This window comes from Neospora caninum, chromosome Ia (assembly GCF_000208865.1).
Source record: "Neospora caninum Liverpool complete genome, chromosome Ia".
NCBI lineage: Eukaryota > Apicomplexa > Conoidasida > Eucoccidiorida > Sarcocystidae > Neospora > Neospora caninum.
In genome coordinates, this window is record NC_018385.1 from 543,333 (window position 1) to 563,308 (window position 19,976).

The 19,976-nt window shown below is 56.4% G+C and overlaps 2 protein-coding genes across 2 annotated transcripts; one reads left to right on the top strand and one right to left on the bottom strand.

Annotated features, from left to right (window-relative positions):
• Positions 1-281: 281 nt before the first annotated feature.
• Positions 282-8,568, bottom strand: NCLIV_000680 (conserved hypothetical protein; the record flags this gene model as incomplete). Its single annotated transcript, XM_003879556.1, has 7 exons — positions 282-1,872; positions 2,253-2,759; positions 3,189-3,610; positions 4,153-4,290; positions 4,605-4,677; positions 4,977-5,563; positions 6,292-8,568. The coding sequence occupies 7 exons, from the start codon at positions 8,566-8,568 to the stop codon at positions 282-284; spliced, it is 5,595 nt and encodes a 1,864-aa protein (XP_003879605.1).
• Positions 8,569-10,763: 2,195 nt separating this feature from the next.
• Positions 10,764-18,280, top strand: NCLIV_000690 (hypothetical protein; the record flags this gene model as incomplete). Its single annotated transcript, XM_003879557.1, has 11 exons — positions 10,764-10,958; positions 11,383-11,495; positions 12,102-12,336; positions 12,602-12,656; positions 13,269-13,600; positions 15,132-15,240; positions 15,465-15,521; positions 15,980-16,164; positions 16,551-16,664; positions 17,418-17,490; positions 18,057-18,280. The coding sequence occupies 11 exons, from the start codon at positions 10,764-10,766 to the stop codon at positions 18,278-18,280; spliced, it is 1,692 nt and encodes a 563-aa protein (XP_003879606.1).
• Positions 18,281-19,976: the final 1,696 nt, after the last annotated feature.

Here is a 19,976-nt window from a genome sequence, read left to right on the forward strand (position 1 = left end):
CCTCTCCGTTTTGCCCCCTCTGCATGCGCTTGCTCGTTCTCTCTTTCGTCAAATTCTCGGCATCGATGACCCCCAGTTCTTCTCTCGTCTCCCGTCGGTTTTCCGTTCGATTCAGTACAAGAGGAATGCCGCAAGAGAGCTTAGATTATTCAGTTTGGCAGCCCGTGATGGCAGAAACGGGGTACTGAAGCCAACCGCGCGCACACGAGGAAAAGGACGTTGCCCCTCGACTCCTTCTGGCCCCCGCGTCCACCATGCGTCTCTCTACGATCGCCGCCTTTTCAGTAAGACCTTTCCTCCACATGTGCCAAACTCTCGAGTTCGTCCCAGCTCCTGCACACCCAAAGAACCCTCTGTGGGCACCTCCCTGGCTCTCTTTCACTTCGGCCCCCCCCCGGGAAGATGTCCGCGCGCTGCGGGCCCGACTCGCCGTGGCTGTCTCCAGCGGAGACAGGCCGGGCGCCCTCTGGTCTCGGGCGTCCGAGCCCAACTAGCGGTCTGGACGCGGCGAGGGGACACGGAGTGAGGAGGCCGAGCGCCTGGGCCAGGACGAGCGGCGCAGACCCCACAGCCTCTACAGACCCGACCAGCTCAGGGTACCGCTCGGCGAGGGCGCGTGTCCACTCGCGCACAGCTTGATTCGCTTGAGCTCTCGCAGCTTTGTTCTCTTCTCTCAGATCCGTGAGAAGCACGGGACACGCCCTCGAGAAGCGGTGGGCACCTGCGGCGCAGGGAGAGGAGACATGCCGAGACGGAGGACCGGCGCACGCGCCGTTTCCTGTTGGCATTTTTCTCTCCCATTCCGAAGGCGAGGAAATGCAACGCGACTCTCGCTCTTCTTGGCGTCTCCTTGTAGACACTGTGGGCAGCACGCAGCCGGTAAGAAACTGAATTTGACCCGGCCGTTTCTCCTTCGATTCGGCCTCGCCTTCCTCTCGTCCCGCGCCTTCGTCTGTCGGATCGGGCGCCAGGAGGAGGCTCCCCGCAATCCACCTGAAGCGTGAAGACGGGCCCGCGAGGTGGAGCTTGAGAAGCTCGAAGAGACGCGTTTTCTCTCTGCGATCCAAAGTGTCTCTTCCGTCGCTGCACTGACGGGCGCCGACGCCAGCTCCAGAAAGAGAACTTGGCACAGAGTCCTCGCGCTCTCGAGGCCCCCCCGAAAGCAAGCGCTGCCCACGAGCCGGCCTCGGTGCTGCTGGTTGGTCGCCGAAAGAGAGAAGCTTCGATTCCGGAAAAGAGCCATCCAAAGATCTCCCATTCTCTCCTCGGAGACTGGTGGAAGGGAACGCGCTGTCTGCCTCGTTTTCCTCTTTCTCGACGTCGCTGTCTGTTTCGTCTCCTGTTCTTTCCCTCCCCTCAGACTGGGCGGGTGGTTCCTCCGTCTCGCCCGCTTCTCCCCACCCGCTTCCATGCGCCTTCTCGCCTGCGTCGCCTTCCACGCGTTGACAAGAGTCGTCGGAGGGAAGGTACGCAGAGCAGTCGACGGGGGGTGCAGGGGCCCGCCGCAGCATGGTCTCAGCGTTCGGCCTTGCAAAAGCGAAAGACCGCGAGAACGCGTCGGCCAGGAAGGAAGCCGCGGCGCCTTCTTCCTCACGGCGCGCAGGCGAATGGGGATCCTGCGCCCGGGGCCCAGCCCGGACCTGTCGCTCGCTCCGCGCAGAGAGTGTCGAGGAAGGACTCGGTGACGGAGAACAAGACGGTTGCGAAGCAGACGACGATAACGCCAACGCATTCACTGAGAACTCTTCACGAGGTCCAGACAGCGCCTCGCCCGGCAACGGAAGACGCTGTTTCGGCGAATTCGGCGGAGACGGGAGGTACCCGGGCGCGAGCGTCTCGCGCCGCAAACTGGGCGCCCCTGAAGCAAGACAGCTGAAACAAACAGAGAAACACGCGGGACACAACCAGGGGGTAACAGAGGGCAACCACGCAAGCAGAAGATCCCGAAAAAGAGGACCGGCGACTCCTGCGGCCACGGGTGGACGCGCCGAGCGGCCCGTCCGCATGCATCCACCGAAAACTTTTTCGCCTGTACATACACCCCAGCCGTTCTCTACAAGAGTCCCCGCACTTCCACTCTTCGATGTGAGCGACACTGCAGTCCAGCGTGGGTCTCCTTCGCACGCGCGCATGCGACGCTGTAGAGACCCACGCCGTGTCAGTGCAGTTTCTCGCAGAGCTGCACACCCCCTCAATAGCGGTCTTCCCAGGCACGCGCTGTTCCGCTGTCGCCTCTCCTATCTCCTTCCTACCTCGCAAAGGGGCGCGCAAGAAGGTGAGAAAAGCTTCCGGGGTTGTGCAGGGTGTCCCTGTCGAGGTGGGCCGCACGTCCCGCGAGAGGAAAAGCTAGCGTATCTGCATATGCACTCGTTTTTCCTCGGCTGCCCCCGGAGGCGCCTTCCCGCTTCGCCTTCGCCTCTTGTTCCCCCTTCGCGGCACGAGCGGCTGGGGGCGGGGTCGCCGCCCGCGCCCCAGCTCGGTCTGCCTGCGACTCCGGAGACAGAAAGCAGGCGAGGGGTGAGGACTGCGCGAGCGCAAGGAGACGCTGTGCGTCGAGATGGACGCGGAGGAGAATAACCCGCGACGAGCAGAGGGCCAGGAAGCGTCGCGCTTGTTCCTCGAGCATTGAACACGCGAGAGACGAGGTAGCAGTGGAAGACGAGGCGCCTGGATGGTAGCCTTGAAGCAGACAAGCAGCCGCGTGTGGGAGCTGGACGGCGTAGGTGAGGAAACTCGCGACGGCGACGGCGACTTCCCACCTAGCAGACAGAGGGAGAAAGAAAAGGTTCGCAAACAAGATGCGAGGGGTCACGGCGCGCACGAGCGAAGTCGAGATTGAAGGACACACTTTTATCAATAGCGAGAATGATGAGAAGTCAGGCGGCAGCGGGAAAGACCGCACTGAGGAGATGATACACATCAGCGACGGCCCAGGAGCGCCTGTGGGGAAAATCGGGGGTGGCCGGGGGCGGCAGAGCCGAAATGGACCGAACACAGAGCTCGGCCGGAAAAACGGACAGCGGAGAGAACGGAGAGAAGACACATTGCGCGAGGGAGCGCGACGGGAAACGCGAAAAAACGGAGGAATAACCTGCACAAAAGTGTGGTGACTCTGCGACCGACGACAGGCAAGAAAAGCTGCAGAGGCCGAAGGCAGAGAGCTGCAGAGTTGGAAGCGATATCCCCACCTGACGGCGTCGTCGTTCTTGAGACGCGTTGCCACTGCATGCGCGCGTTCAAAGGCGGTTGCTGCGAGGACGAGGACGAGTCGCCAGAGCACTCCGACTTCGGCGTCACCTTCCTGAGAGAGCTTGGCTCCTTTCTTTCCCTTGCCACGGTCTCTCTCCACGCCGAGCGCCTTCGCGACGCATGCAGAGAGCGAGAAACCTTCCGCTTTTTCCTCGTAACTCGCCTCGCCGCGAGACCCGGGCGAGGCATCGGCCGAGTCAAGGGAAGAGAGCGATGCGCAACGCGACCGAAAGTCGGGGGGAGGGACATCCGAGACCAGCGCGAGCTTCCCGAAAGTCGAGAAGGAGACAGGCCGGTGACGCACCGGCGCGCGAGTCTCCTGACGCCCAGACCGTCGGGCTCGGGGGGGAGTCGCGAGTCGCTACACAGGCGGAACCGCAAAGCAGACAAACGGGGAAACGGCAGGTGAAAGAAAGCGAGAAACAACTGGGGAGGAGAGGAACAGTGGAAACCCACAGACGAAACGACGAAACGAAGCATCTACGCAAGTCACAGGAACGTGGACCACGCGAAAACCTACATATCCGTATATATACATATATATACATGTGAAGAGAAATACGTAGAGAGGCAGACGGAGATACATGCATGCATACGGTGTCTCGATGAAGTAGGATCCAGCGGTACGTAAGTATATATAGCTACTGAGTGTCGAAGGAGCAGAGACAGAGAGACGACATAACGAAGCTGGTGAAAGACTTGTCATAAACACAGCTCCAGGTGTCCCCGTGGACAGAGAAAACGTCTGCGACAACGCATGTACATACCCGTATACTACAGATGTACACGTACATGTATATATATATATATATATACATATGCATATGTATGTATACGTGTATGTACGTGTCTGGCTGTAGACACCAGAATTGTAGATTTGGAGAGGACTCGGAGTTTTCTTACCTGCGAAATTTTTTCCTTTGCTTCTTCGGTGAGAAACTTGGCCGAAGGGAAGAGCCAGAGAAGCTCCGAGACAAAGTCCATGGCCTCGCCTTGAAGGCACGCGAGCGAAGCCACTACCGACGTCCACAGGGCCGCGGCCTGCCGGAAAAAGAGAACAAGGACGATTGCCAAAGAGAAAAAGCGAAGATCGAGAGGAGTGTACGAGAAGAGAGACGGAAAGGAGAGAACCGGAGGGTTGAGGAACGCCATGGAAAGGAGAAAAAGAGGAGATATTCGGAAAAGAGCGAGGCCAGGAACGAGAGAAGAGGAAGAAAGACGAGATTAAGGAGAGGAGAGAAGGGCACACTGGAAGAGGCCCAGAAGAAGACATAAAAACGATGTAAATGTGGAAAGAGAGACGAAAGACTTGCTGCAACGGCGGCCGCAGAGATGACACACGTGCCTTGACAGACCTTTCCGGAACCTTCGAGCGAGTCCAAGACCATCTCCGTCACCTCGAAAATTTCGCAACAAACGGTGACGCAGCTGCAGACAGCCACACGCATGGCGTCGCTTAGCCATTTTCGTTTCTTGTCTCTATTGAGTCAGTGGAGCCTGCAGCTCGGCATCTGCCATGGCACCCCAATCCAAGATCTCTAGCAGCCTCTTCCGGGGCTTTCTTGCCTCTCGCGTTCGCCTTCTTTCTCTCACATCTTTCTCTTTTCCTCCTTTTGCCCCTGCCGCGTTTTCCCCTTTCTCTGCGCCAGACGCGCCCTGCCGTTTCGCCTCGCCCTCAGAGCTTGAGCGTCCTTTGCGCAGCGTTCGTCTCTTGCGTGTGTCCGTACTTGTCGATGCTTTTCCTCGCGACCTTCTTGGCGGTGCATGCAGCCTGCTGCTGCTCGGCTCGCCACCACGGACCCAGCCGGGCGGTTCCGCACGCCTCTTCCCGCTCGCACTCTGCAGAAAAGCGGAGCTCCGCTTCCAGGTCCTCGATGCGTCGTCGCACCGCCCGCAGGCGACTCGCTTCTTCGCGAACCCACTGCGAAACGGCACGTCGCCAGGCAGACGCGAGCGTTGCGAGCGGCGGGCACCCGTTGCGGCCTCGGACGAAGAACGCTTCGATCTCCGCGGAAACCGAGCGAGCAAAGGCGAAAGAAGAGGAAGGAGAAGGAGAAGAAGGGAAAGGAGGAGAAGGAGAAGAAGGGAAAGGAGGAGAAGGACAGGAAGGAGAAGGAGAAGGAGGAGAGGGAGACGGAGATGAAGAAGAGGCGAGGCGGGAGGCGAAGGGGGAAAGAGGACGAGAGAGGGACGCGGAGGTTTGGCCGATGTGGCGCCACGCTGCTCGGAAGGCCGAATGGAAAAGTGCGACAGCCCGCGCCGCGTGCCCGGTTGCGGCGAGGACGCACGCCTCGACGAAGAGAGTCGAGAAATGCTGGAGCATCGAGGAGATCGCCAGAGTCGCCAGCCAGAGATGCGCAACAAACAGGGAGCACAAGTCGATTCAGAGCGAGGACAGCCACGAGGATTCACGGACTGAGATGGGGCGCGAGATGCAGACAGGACGAAGAGTTGGACAGTCGAACACGAATAGAAACACGATGGAGCCACACGAAAACAAAGTGGAAAGACGGAGAATCCAGATCACCAACGGGGGGGGGCCTTTGTATGCCAATACCCATGATATATACGAATGCATGCCTGGCGATGTATTTCTAGACAGATGTATACATGTCTTAACCTCTCTCTATATCGATATATAGAAATACAGACTGATACACATATAGAAATGGATGTAGAGACAGAGAGCACATGCAGCGAGTTCCTGGATCGAGGAAAGGATAGAGAGACAGGAGGGCGCATGCGTTATCTCACGGTTGTGCGGAGTTGATTCGCCAAAAAGAGCGATTCAAACGGTCGCGGAACCGCCCACATGGCGAGTCGAGTGAAACGCGAGCGCGTCATCTGCGAACAGAAAAGGACCCAGCAGACTCTCTTCAACAGAGCCGCAGCGACAGGTGAGAGAAACGGAAAAGGGGGAAAGAGAAGAACGGAGAGAGGAAAGAGAGGCAAAGAGAGACAGCATCAAGAGACGGTGGAAAGGCACTGCGAGAGCGCTGGGGCGAATACGCCGTACGGAGAAAGGCCGCTTTTCTCACTTACTTCCACGGCGACGCTGACGAAATCGCCGAGCGTGATGCCGGCAGGTTGCCGAAATTTCCTTTGGAGCTCGCGAAGGGTTTCGCTCCCGAAGGAGCCTCCCACGACGGCCACGTCGACGAGATCCCCCCCCCACGTCCAGTTTCGCGTTTCCTTCGCCGAGTCCGGCGACGCGGGTGCATCCGCAGCGTTAGAAGCGACAGACGAGCGAGGAGAGCGAGGTCCGGCAGAGGAGTCGAGAGGAGACGGCGAGTTTGCAGTTGCTTTGGGAAGGACGTAGACTTCTAGATAGGAAGCGAGAACGATGCCGTGCACATACTGTTGCTTGAGGAGAATGTCATGTGTGCGGTCTGTGCTTGGCGTTTTGTTTCGTCTCCCTTTCTCGCCTTCTCTGTCGCATGCTCTCTCGTCTTCTCCCTCGTCTTCGCTCGCGTCCTCGCGCTCTCTCACGCCGCGCTGGAAGGCGTACGCGAGTGGCAGCCAGGCCGTGGAGGGAAGGGCCCTCTCGCGCCTCTCGTCCGCGAGCTTCCTTCTGTCGTCCCCCAGTCCCTCTGTCTCTTCCCTCGCCCGCCCAGGCAGCAAACGCGTCCCCGAGGCCTCGCCAGCCCGCGGCTCTTGAGAAGCAGAAAGAGACGCAGACCCGCTGCGGCGCATCCGATTGAGAGAGCGTCTCTGGTAGCCGGTCTGGAGCAGGGCGGCGATGGTGGTGAGATGCCCACTTTTGAAGGTGAAGAAGAGGTGAGGAATGACGACGCAGACGTGCACCCCTCGGGAGGCGTTGGAAGGCGCCGCGCCGAGACCTGCCGACCGAGGGCCGCGTGTTCCCGCCTCCCCAGCGCGAGGAAGAGACACGAACTTCGTTCCGGAAGACGGCAAAGACTCCGGCGGCAAGACAGGCGGCGACCTCAGCCAGCGGGCGAGGGCGGCTCGAAGCGAAGCGACAAACGCAGCATGGAACGGACACGCGGGCGCAGCTGCAGCCGCGAATTCCTCGTCAATCAACTCGAGGGCCTTCTCCGCCTCCCGCTCCCCTTCCTTCTCCACCTCCGAGTCAAAAGTCGCGTCCGGTGGCGAAGCTCCCCCCACGCGGCCGGCCGGCTCGTCTGTTCCCTTGCTCTCGCTCTCGGTGGCTGAAAGAGGTTTCTCACGGGTTCTCAGCAGGCGAAAAAACCCGCTGAGATCCGGCCGCGCAGCGCTGGGTCTCTCGGGTGTACGTACACCCGAGGCGGGCGAGGCCCGCGCCGGGGGCGCGGCGCGGGCCCCCAGCGAAGAGGCGCACGAGGGGGGGAAAAAGAGAGAGGTGAGGGCGGGCGTCGCTGCAGGTTGGCGGTCGATGAGGACCATGGGCGCATGCAGTGGGAGAGCGACGACGCAGGGAGGAACGAGGACGCACGGGCCGAGCACGTGCTTGAGAGCGTCGACGGCTCGGTGTTTGTTTTCGCTGTGCGAAAGCGCCTTTTCTTTGGCAGCTGGAGCTGCGAGCGGCCGCGCCGGCGACTCACAGCACCCCGCGGGAGCGGCGGGAGGATGCAGCGCGCATCGAATCGACGGCTCGAAAGAGAGCGACGAAGATGGCGACAGCGGCAGCTGAACAGGCGCCGCGAGGCCCGCAGTGGACTGCATCATGCAGTCCAGGACGAAGAATTGCGCCGTCAACTCGTGGCTGGGCGTGCTCAACGAAGGCGTGAAACAGAGCGAGAGGAAGTCCGGAATGAGGCAAGAACTGGTCTCACGGAACGGAAATCCCAAAAAAGGACCGAGCGCCCTTCTCCCCGTGCCTCGGCCGCGCATCCGTGCAGGCGACCCCCGAGAAGCGGAAGTGGACGCAGGAGAGAAAGAGGCGACACTGGAGGAAACAGCCGACAGTGGAGATGGGCGTTCTCGGTGCGGGGGATTCTCTGCGCGTTTCGCAGCTTCGGCCTCGCCAGCTGCTTGCGCTCGGCCGCCGGTGCATGCATCTTGCGAGGCGCCAGAGGCCGGGGAAAAAGAGGGAAGAGCGATGGTTCGCCCAAGAATGTTGAGGCATGCTGACGCGGGAGTCCCCTCTTCGTCGAAGAATGCGGAGGCAGTGGCGAAGGAGCGGCGCGTCGCCGCGAAGGCGCTCGGCGGCTGCAGAGAGCCCGCCGCGCCGCCCTTTCCATCTTCAGCATGCATGCAAGCCGCAGGGCGATGGGCAGTCGAGACACGCGAGATTCTCGTGGAGGCAGACGCCGAGGCGAGCGCAGAGGAAGGCGACGCGGAAGAGGCGGAAGGCGCTGCTCGAAGAGACACCGAGTGCATGGTGGGGAGGAACTGGCGACAAGAGGAGGGCTGAGAAAGGCGGGAAGGCGCGAGAGCGCAGCACGCAGAGCTGCAGCGACAAGGAAAAGGTGAGGAAGAGGTGAGGAACGGGAACAAGGTCCGGGGAGAGCAAAAACTGGAAGAAAAGGCCAGGCGAGAAAGGGGCTGGTAACAGCGCCGCGACTGTCCCTGCCCGCGTCTTCTCTATGCAACTCGGAGTCACACGTGGATGTGGCCGCGTCTGGGCTTTGGACAAAAATTGCCGACCAGCTGTCGAGACTCACGGAGAAGAGAGCCTCCCACCTTCTCGCCGTCGGCTTGGGAGGCTGGCCGCGCCCCGCCCCAGTGCGAGCGAGAAGACTTGGCCAGGATTCTGTCTCGAAGGCTCGTTGGCGCCCGCGCGGCGGAAACGGACAATCCGTCAGGGGCGCGCGGACGCGAAGAGCGAGAAGAAACAGAAGAAGGACGCACAGACGGAACAAGAGAGAGCGGAAGAAAGACGAACCGCGTCGCTTTTCTCCCTTCTCGCCGCAAGTCGGCCGCTCTTGTGCTCCGGTTGTGCTGGCCCGGAGCGGAGAGAGCGAGGAACGCGCGCGGCAGCTCGGCTCCACAGAGTCTTCGGGCTTTCAGGCGAAGGCAAAAAGCAGAAAAGGCCCAAGAGGAGGTTCCTCTGCCGAAAAAGCAAAGGCAGAACTCCGATTTTCTGTCGCTTCACTCGCCCTCGCTTCCGCGCTTTCCGGTGTACGTACACCCGGCCAGCGTTCCGCACGTAGAGTGTACAGACACGCGAGCTTTTCGCAAGTGTGCCGGAGCAAGTCGCGCCTCGATGGTTGCACGGTTCTCGACTCCCGCGCGCCAGCCGGGCCTCAAAAGGAGCTCGTTTTGCGTCTAAAACGTCGCTCCTTTCTTCCCTTTTGGAAAAAGAATCCGGAGCTGCCAGTTTCGACGAAAAAACCCGACCGTCTCTGCGCTGACTTGCCCTCGACCCCCAGCGGCCTATACGCTAGCAAGACAACGCGCGACACAGCCCGCTCTCTCTCTGATGCCGGGCCCCCGGAGAAGAGCCTACCTAGCACGCACATCGAGCTCGCGGGTCGAGTCTGGATTTCGCGAACCGCGCCTAGCGCCGCTTTCGTTTCCTCGACTCGCGAGTTCGCGGCGCTTCCTTCTTGACCCAGACAGAGAGCGGAAAAGGACTGAAATCTGGCTCTTTCCGCTCCCGGCGGCGCTCGTGTGTGCGTCTTCGGTGCCGTTTGTGAGAATCTCGAGAACGTCGACCCCCCTGAGGCTGCGAAAACAAAGGCTTGTCAAGACGGGTCAGAAAAACGCGTTTTCGCCTTTTCCGGTCATTGGCTGTTTCGTGACGAAAAGGGAGGTACTGCCCTTGCAGCATCTTGTAGAGAAGGGGTTTTCCGTTCTTTAGAATTCCCGCCCCTTTCGCTTTTCCAGGCCGCAACGACAAACCCTGTCGCGCCTCGCAGGCTTGTCGCCCGCGGTGTCGGCATCTGCCGTGCATGCGCAGGAATCTAGGAGGAAAATTGCCTGTCGGCGCAGCGGATACTCGGAGATTTTACCTTTTTCCCGAGACTCCTCCGTCTTCGTCTTCGCTCCTTCTGCCCCTCGTCACTCTTGGCGGATAGAGCGCCCCTTTCTCGCTTCCTTTTCCTCTCTTTCTCCCTTTTTCTCCGGCGGCCGCGCATGCAAGCAGAACCGGTGACGCGGGCCGAGACACTCTCAGAATGAGAGAAAAAAGAGACAGAAAAATGATACAGATTGAAAGGGGAGAGAGAGATTGAAAGTGGACGGGGACGAAAGAGGACAGGGACGAAAGAGGACAGAGAAGAAAGAGGAGAGAGAATATCGATGTACTTTGGGGACGGGGCATGTCCTTCCCTCCGCTCCTTTCCACCTTGGCTGCCTCCTCGTCTGTGGTTTCCCAGTCTCTTCGACTCTTCCTCTCCCATCATCGTGTCCTTCTCGAGTTTCCTCGATTCGCATCCCTTTTCGTCCGCCACTTTGCCCTTCCGTCTCCTTCGCCTGAATCGGTCATCCCCCCATCCTAAACTCCGTCTCTTTTCCCTTGTGGAGACCCGCCGGACACGGCCTCACTGAAAGCTGAGGCTGAGTGTGTCTTTCTCTCCTCTCTGCGTCTTTTTTCCTCTCTCTCTTCTTCGACCGCCTCTTCTCTTCATCCGATGGAGTCGATTAAAGCAGGCGTCGTCCCGCCATCGCTGGCGAGGGACATGCCGACTGCACCACCGGTCGTCGCCGCTCAGGAGCCTCCGGTCACTGTCTCCGCGACAGAGAAAAAAACAGACGTCGATCTCTCTCTCCTTCCAGACGAAATCGACGAGGAGACAGTGAAAAAGATTCTCGACCAGGCAGACGAGGTAAGGCTTCTCTACCTCGCTCTCTGAGTCTCTCAGGCGGCGCCGCGCAGCACGCACCCCCAACCGCCGACCTCCGACACGGAGCGCTGCTGGTAGACGGGACGACAATGACAGAACCACACAGTGCTGTTTCAGTTGCCTCTCCTCGACGGCTCTCGTCTTCCGATGGAGTCCAGCAGGCGCCTTCCTGCCCCTCGCTTCCTCCGTCTTCGTCTCGCACTTTTCTTCGGCTCCTCGCGTTCTCTCTCTGTCCTATTCTCCCCCCTTTCTCTCGTTCCTTCTCTCTCTCATTCCCTCCCTCGTTGTCTCTCATATTCTGTCTTTTAACCTCTCCGTCCCGCTTTCCTCTCCGCCGCCCTTTATCTTCTTTCCCGCTTTGTCGCTCTGTCTTGTCTCTTGCGACTGCTTCCCTCCGTCGCTCCAGATGCACGTCGAAGTTTTAACGGAGGCGAACCTGCGACGCGCTGTCGCCCAATTGGAGAAGCGAATAAAAAAAAACCAGCAAGACAGAATCCGGCACGCAGAAGATCCTGAGAAGTAGGACTTCCTCTGTGTTTCTTGAAGCTGGAGAAGTCTTCTCCTGCGTCGCTGTCTCGTGCTCATCTTCTCTACTCCAGTTTCCAAGTCCCCTCCCTCAGACCATTCACAAGCACACCAATGCGTGTGCCTCTACACGCACATGTATATACGTATATATATATATATATATATATATATATACGTCCATAGTGTATCCAAAACTAGATGTACGTGTAGAAATCGAAGACTTGATGTCGAGGCCCGGCTTTGGCAGTGCAGAAGTGGATGGATAGTTCTTGCGTTGTCCTTTTCTCTCGCGTGAAGAGCTGCATGCCTTTCGTTCTCTGCCGTAGATCGCAGTGGCGCTTTCCTTCTGCCGTGACAAAAATCCGATGCTCTGTTTTCCGCACCCTCCCCCCGTGGCAGAAGAAGTCGCGTCTATCTGCAAGTGGAAGGTGAATGCATGCGTTTCTTCGCATGGTCTTTGAAACCGTCGCCACCCCGACGGAAAAACAGCCACATGTTGCCGCCATGAATGGCTATCGACAGAGATAGATATGGATCGGTAGAGAGGTGGAAAAACGTGTTTTCAAACATAGACCCCCTGCTGTCTTCCTGCTTTAGGTGGATTAAGAGCGAAGTGGATTTGGATGAAGAAATCAAAAGGTGGAAACAGTTGGCCGCCGAGCCTGGGCTGTATCCGCTCTTCATCGAGACGCGCGGTCTCGAACTTCTGTTGTCGCTGCTCAACCATAGCAACCAGGACATCCAGCTGGAAGTCCTCGACGTTCTTGCGGAATTCACAGACGCCGACACGCTCGCAGAGTGCGAAAATCCGCAGGACATCCTCAACAAGTTGGTCCGTCCTTCACTTTCCTTTTTCGGAGTGTATCTGCCTAAAAAAGCGCAGCGGCGCGAACACCGCGAGTGGCTGTGACGCGAGGGCAGCCTTGCCAAGCTTGGCTTCAGCTCTGAGAGAAACACAAAGGCCTCGAGGCTCTGGAGTCGATGTCCGTCGTGTTTTGTGTTCGTGTCCGTTTCTCGTTTGCTTTGTGGAAAAACGCGGGGGCATTGCGCAGCTCTGCAGAACGATTGCGTCTGACTGTCCTGTTTTTCCGGATCAGATCGAGCACCAACTTCCCGAATTGACTGTCGATACACTCCAAAGAATCAACGAAGGTACCGAGGCCGCACCTGTCGTTTTGACTGCTTTTCTTTCCTCCATTTCTCTCTGTATTGCCTGCCTATCTCACCCGAGAGGTGTGCTCGGCTTTGCTCAGCTTTTCGGCGCATTTCCAGCTTTCTCCTTTCTTTGTCTCCCCGACTTTCGATCCTGTCCGGACACTCCCGTCACACTTTAGGAAGTGGCATATTCTGTGGTATCGAGGAACTGTGTCTCGCTCGGGAGGCTTGACTTCGCACTCGCCTCCGCTTTTGTCTGTCGCGCGCGTCTCTCCGTGTTCAGTCTTCTCTCTCTTTCTTCTCTGCTTTCGTAGACGCTTCCGCGTTCCTCGCGTTTCTCTTTCTCCACCACTTCTGTTGTTTCGCGCATTTTCTTTTCTCCGTATCTCGACTACGTTTCCCTCTCGTTTCCTTCCCTTCTCCCGCGCGGCAACCCCCGCAAACAGCGGCGCTGCGGGCCCGACAGCTCCCGGGGTCGTTCGCGCCTTCTCCACTGTGTGTGTCTCTTTCCATACCTCGCCCGCTGTACATACGCCGCAGACTCTCCCCGTCTCCCTGCCCTCGTGTCCCCTCTCGTCGCCTTTACCCTTTTCTCTCTCTCTCTGCCAGAGAACGGCGAAGACGAGCAGCGAGGCGTGTCGCATTGTCTCTCAATCATCGAGAACCTCCTGGAACTGGAGCCGAGCCTGGCGGGGAAGTTCACAAAGTTCCACAGACTGCCCAACTGGCTCTTGCGGCGCGTGCGGAACCCCGTCGGGTCCCAGACGGCTGCGGCCTTCGACTTCAACCGCATCTACGCCAGCGAGCTCCTGGTGATCATTCTGCAAAACTCCGCAGAGGCGCGCGAGACGATCGGATCCAAACAGGGAGGCGACGCAGTCGACAGACTCCTGAGAGCCGTCGCTGTCTACAGAAAAAAAGATCCTGAATCTTCCCAGGAGGTGAGGCGTCGCCTGCGTGTGAGTCGCCTCCCACGCGACACGCGACAGCAAAAAACCGAACAATCTGCCACGGAGCGATCCGACGCTCTGTCGCCCGGCATGCCGTAGCAGCTGCGTGCGGGCATAGGCATATTCAAGTGTGTAAAGAGACAGGGAAGACAGAGACGCTGTCGTCGAAGACGCGCAACTCTCACGCTTCACAAGCAATCACAGAGAAACAACCCAAGGACCTCGTGCTGTGCACCGTTCTGTTGTAATTGTGTCTGTCTTCGTATTGGTGCCGACTCATATACATTTCTTTTGTAGGTAGGTAAGTGGTGTGTCCGTGTGTCCATATGTGGGAATACATGTGTGAGTTCTATCTATATCTGCATCTATATATCTTCCATTTTCTCTCTCCCTATATATATATGTATACATATATAAGTATATATCTGCATAGGGTGCGTCGTGTTCCGTTGGCGTGCTGGAAATCCTGACTGCGTCTGACGAAACAATCTGAGTTATGTTTGTTTCTGTTCAGGAGGAGATGGCCCAAAATTTGTTCGACGCTCTCTGCAGCCTTTTGCTCGTGTCAGTCTGACACGGAACCCAATGGCGAGAGAGAAAGCGACTCGAGGGGGGACAGCGTCTTCCTTCGCTTCACTTGTTTTTTCGTCTCTCTGGGCCTTCTTGTCTCCTCGCTTCGGCATCGCTCGCCTCGCGTCCTGCTCCATGTGAAACGCTCACGGGAACCATAGCTCTCTGGCGCTCTCAGGCGCTCTCTGGCGCTCTCTGGCGCTCTCTCGCTATTTTCATTGTCCTCTCTCGCTGTTCCTCTCTTTTCCTCACTGGGGCGACCGGCAGGGAGTTTGCGTTATGGTTTCCCAACTTTCGCTTATTTTCCTACTTGTTTGGGCCTTGCGTCTGAAACGGTCTGCAAGGCTCCCTCTTCCCTGCGCCTCCGCAGACCCGCGAACAAGGAGTTGCTCGGCAAGCAGCAGGGAATTGAACTTATGCTTCGTATCGTAAAGGAGAGAAGGTAGGTACATATCTTTGTTTTATATAAATGCAAGTCCATGTACCGAGGGCGAGCGACTGACATGTTGCTACGTGTGGTTAGGTGGACCTGAGTCGATCTGTGCAAATGGACGCCGTGTGTAGAAAGGCGTAGCTTCAGATTCGCGTATCCACGTGCACAGATGTGTAGAGACATATGTGCGTGACGGTGCATGAGCTGCGCTACGCCCTTCTATGGACGCCCACTCGCCCCAAGACGCATGTGCATATATATATATATATATATATATATGTACTTCGATGTGTAAAAATGGTTGCTCATAGGTGCGTGCATGCATTGTGTGTCCATGTCCAAATATGCATGGAGACCGGTAGGTGCGAATTTGAAGTGACACAAATGTCCTTCCGACTGAGTGGGCATGTTCGCGTTTTCGCCGGACCTGTTGTCGCGCACTGGGTTTTTAGGTTTTTTTGTTCGCAAGCGATAAAGGTGTTGGATTTTGCGCTGCTCGGGTGTCCCCCGAACTGCCAGATTTTCGTCGAGAAGCTCGGCCTCAAATTTCTCTTTTCCATCTTTATGAAGAAGGCTCGGCCGAGTCAGCAGAAGAAGCGGAACAAAGCTCAGGAAAAGCAAGACGAAGGTGAGACGTAGAGCCTGACCCAGAAATTGGACACGGCCGCGGCCCACAAAGTGCAATCGCAAAACCGTGTTCTCTCTCATTCAGCGTCTTGCGTCGCTCCCTTCTCTTTGCGCTCCCGACGAAGTGTCGGCTCTGCCACCGAGTAGATTTCATATCGGCGTTCGCGCCGCGTTTTCGTCACCTGCCTTTGCAGTCGCGTTCGCTTCTCTCGATGGGTTCTTCAGAACATGCCGTCTCGATCATCAACTCGCTCTGCCGAGGATGCAGCGGAATCGCGACAGGTCAGAGACCAAGCGAAGGCGACTCTTGTGTGAGGGACACTTTGCGCTCCCCTTACAGCACAGCGGCGCGGTTTCCCTCGAGGACACTTTCGAGCGGTGAAGCGCAAACGATCGTCTGTCTATTCAAGCTTTTTCCTAGTCCTACGCCGTCAGAAATAGACGACATGTTCCATCTGCATCTGCCAGCACATAAATCACATATATACATATATATACATATATACACATGTATGTATAAAAAGCGTTCTCTCTGTATCGGTACGGATCAATGTATATATATATATATATATATATCTTTCTACCGGTATATTCAGACTTACCGGCATTCCTGTATCTCGTTTAATATCTCCTGAGCATGACGACGCTCTTCCGGGTTAGGGTGAGATGGTGAGATCCTATCTTGTGCACATTTCGCGTTGTCACCGTTCAGCGGGAAAGATGTTTGTGTGTCTCCTCAGCGCGGGTGTTGAACAAATTCATGGAAAACCAGTGCGAGAAACTCGAAAGGTTGCTGGAGCTTCACGACGCCTATCAAGCGCGGATCGACGCGTTTCTGGCAAAACGCGAAGAAGGCGAAAAAGACGAGGATGCGGACGACTTGACGAAGCAAGTATGCATTTCGGACCTGGGCCCACTATGGGGTGTACGTACAGTCGAACACGCGCCCCTCGTCTCCGGCGGGCCAACGCATGCATTCGCTCGAGGGGCTAAATGCAGAGCAATGCACAGCAAAAACAGAAATACATATACATGGTTCCACATCTCAGTCCACGGTCACAACTCCAACGCACATTTATATAATCATATATATATACATGTAACTGTATTTATAAAAAAGTATATAGATGGAGAGAAAGGTTAAAGTCGTGGTGCGTCACGGGGCCTTGCTCGAAGGCAAGGAGACGGAAGACCTACAGATGAATGAAGCGGACGAAGCGGATGAGGGAAAAGAGTTGTTAAAAGGGTATGGGAAAGAGAGTGCTCGCATGCGCGTTGGCCTGGCCGTTTTCGGATGTCTCGACGCTGCAGCTGGAAATTGACGAAGAAGAAAGGAAATATTTGGATGCTTGCGATCAAGGCCTCTTCACCCTCCAGCAAATCGACTCCATCATCGTTCGACTCGTCAACATGGGAAATGCTCTGGTACGCGTGCAGAGAAGGGAAGAGGACGAATAGGGATGCCAAATCCGCCCAGAACTATATATATATATATATATATATAGCTATGTCTAGGTGTGCATGCAACGGCTGTGAAGGAAACAACTGGAGAGACGGGTGCGAATTTTTGCGCCGCTCCGCTTTCCAAGCCGCGCTGTGCCGACCTCGCGATCACGCCGATGGTGACTGCCGTGCCTGCGTCGAAGGCTGCAGCTGCAAGCATATTTTTCCTTCCTGTTTCTTGCCCTCGCGCATCACACATTGATCCATGTTTCGATGGTTCATATGCAGATATAGAATTTCCTGTAGATGTGTATCTCAATATATATAGATATATATGCACGGATGGATGTACGCATTCGAATCGCCGTCTCTCACCATGTGGTGATAGACATGAACGTTTTTTGCAGGAGCCTGCAAACATGTATGTAGCTGTCTGTGCATCCGTTTCATTTTGGGTCTCCGTTTCCCTACGCGACTTTCTGTACTCATCCTGCGTGTGGACGTGGCTGTCCTGCCTTTTCTCAATCGATGCGCGTCTCTCTCCGAATGTGCATTGCCCGAGAGCCGCAGCGCCTGGCTCTTTGCGCCCCTCCATTTCGCTTTTTCCTGTTGCTGCTGATCTGCATCAGTGTGTCTCCTCTCTTCTGTTTCTGTCTCTGTTTTCTTTTTTCTCCGCTCTTTTTTTTTCATTTCTCTGTTTCATTCGCTCCCTCCTCGCGTCCTTTCTTTCCCTAGGTGACGAAGCGCTTGGTGGATTTGCTTAACATGAAGAGCATCGACACGATGCAAATTCATAAAGTTGTCACAGGTCCGGTTCTCTTGTCTTGCCTCGGATGTCTTTCACTCCGTTTCCTCACACTATCAGTAACTAACACAGAAAAATAAAGAGGAGGAGTTCCAATTTTTTGTCGTGGTAGACGCCGCACAGCCTGTGCGTCGCTAGGTCGCTGCCCGGCCCCTTCCCCCCAGACGGAGCGCGCGTTGCTTAACTCTCTCGCTTCCCCCCTTGCTCTCTTTCCTCTCGTTTTCTTGGCCATCCTTTGCTCTTTCCCTGGGTTTTCGGAGGGCGCTGAGAGGGAGTTCGCTGGGGGTTTCTGTGACGGAGAGGCGGGAGGAGGGGGGAGCAATGGACACGGTTCTTCTCATGGTCAGGCACCGCCCCCAGGCGTGGCCACGCCGCTTCTCTACGCTGTCTGTCCCTCTGTGTGCGGGTAACTCTCTGGGTATCATGCAAGTGTCGTGACACAAAAAAAACATGGGGCTTTCTTCGAGCCTGCCGCCGAGAAGACCAACTCTCGAGCTTGACAACGGCCAGAAGGATTTCGGCGAACAGAGGCGTTCCTCGGTGGTTGTGTGTTTTTCCAGAATTTGCAGAGCACATGGATGAGAAGGCTGCGACCGAACGGGTAGGGCTACTGCACTTGCTGAAGCGGTTCGAAGAAATTTATGAGGCTGGAGGCGTTGTTGCCGCTGGGGAAGAAGAAGACATGGAGGAGGAGACTGACGAGGAAGAAAAGAGGGCCCGCAGCCCCGAGAAGGTCCGAAGAGACAGAGAAGACGAAAGAGAGCGACAGAAAAGACGACGACGAGACGACTAACGCGAAGAACAAAGCAGAGGAAGCAAGAGTGAGAGGAGGCAAATATATATATATATATATATATGTATATGTAGATAGACATGGACTAGACATGGAGGAAGAGATTTAACGACAGCGGAAGGGAGGAGTTCGAGAGAGATGGATAGAAAGAGGGAGACAGGCGCATTTGCTGGGGGGGAGAGGAGACCGAGGGCCTGAGAGAAAGAGAGAGAAGGAACTCAGGTTGCGAACAGCCAAAGAGCAAACACGTATGTCTCCCACCGAGTCAAGGGAAGGCGGCCAGCACTCCGACATGATTCCGTGAAGGCAGTCCGCCTACATCGCTCTCTCTTTCAACTGGTTTTCCTGTGTTTTCGTTTTTCGTCCTTCTCCGTTTTTCTTCTTTCTCTGCCTCGCTCTCCGCGGATGCGTTTCGGGACTTGCCAGAGGCGAGCTTTTTATGCTGTTAATGCCGGCAGTGCGCGGCGGATGGGGACACGTCTTTGGGGCTGTTTTTCGGTTGGGGGTTCGGACCTCGTTTTCCCACCAACTGCTACTCTCTCATCCCTCACTCGATAGGTTCTCTAAGTTCTGCAAGGGACCGAGAATGCCGGAAAAGCTTTAGAAAGAAAAGTCTGATTTCCTCTCCTTTTCGCATTCCGCTGTCGGACCCGCAACCGTCTGAACGCCCTTCTCGCGCACTTTCTGACACGGTACGACGAGGAAAGACAATGCTCTTGAGAGAGATGCACACACCGAGTTGAAAGTCAAATATCGGCCAAAGCGAGTGAACGACCAAAGCAAAAACCCACACAGATAGATAGATGTGCGAAACGAGAATGTGCAGTGGAGTAGCCGCATCGCTATTATGTCTTCCGCCATGTATACACATATACATCTATATATATATATATATAAATATGAATGTATCTTTTGCGGGTATATGTCTGTGTGTGTATGTCTGTGTGTACCTACTATACATATAGATATATAGCTATGGTGGGGGCCAGATGCAGAGGTGTACTTTCTCTGAGGGAGGAGAGGTCGAGGGACAGCGGGTTGTGCTGCGGTTTTCTCATGCTTCACTGTGTCGATGGCGAGTCACGACCGACCTGTTCCGTGGCCTTTCGAATTTTCGAACCCGCGCTGTGGCCACCAAAGCGTGGAAAGAGGACGGCGAAATTCATGCGATTCTGAGAACTGTTTTTGAGGTTGACGAGGAAGCGCGGAAGCCTGGAGGCACGCGCTCACTGCCTTTGTGCCGGCGGTTTTGCTTTCCACGTCTGGGGTGGGGAATTCGCGTGGCCTTTCTCGTTCTCGTGTCTCGGCTGGGACTGAAGTTGTGTATCTACGGTAGGCCTCTCCCTCTTTTCGAGAAACCTCCGGCGAAATCAGTCAATCAGTCAACGGCGTGAGTGCTTTTATAAAATTTGAAGCGAGGCTCAGACCTGTTCAGACGCAAAGGGCCCGGGTCTCGAATCGATTTCCCAAAGAACGGAGGGGGGTGGGAGGCGCGCGAAAAAGTGAAGACTGACTGGGGAATGTTCTAGAACGCTCTTTGTCGAGGCTCATCCCGTGGCCCGAAGACACCTCAGCTGAGAGCGCTCCCCGACTCTGCGAGTGAGGAGAAACCGAGGGGAGAAGGTAAGGGAAACGGAAGCCGAAGAAGAGGGAAAGGGCAAAAAAAAACCGGGTGATATACCAAGCAAAAAGAAAG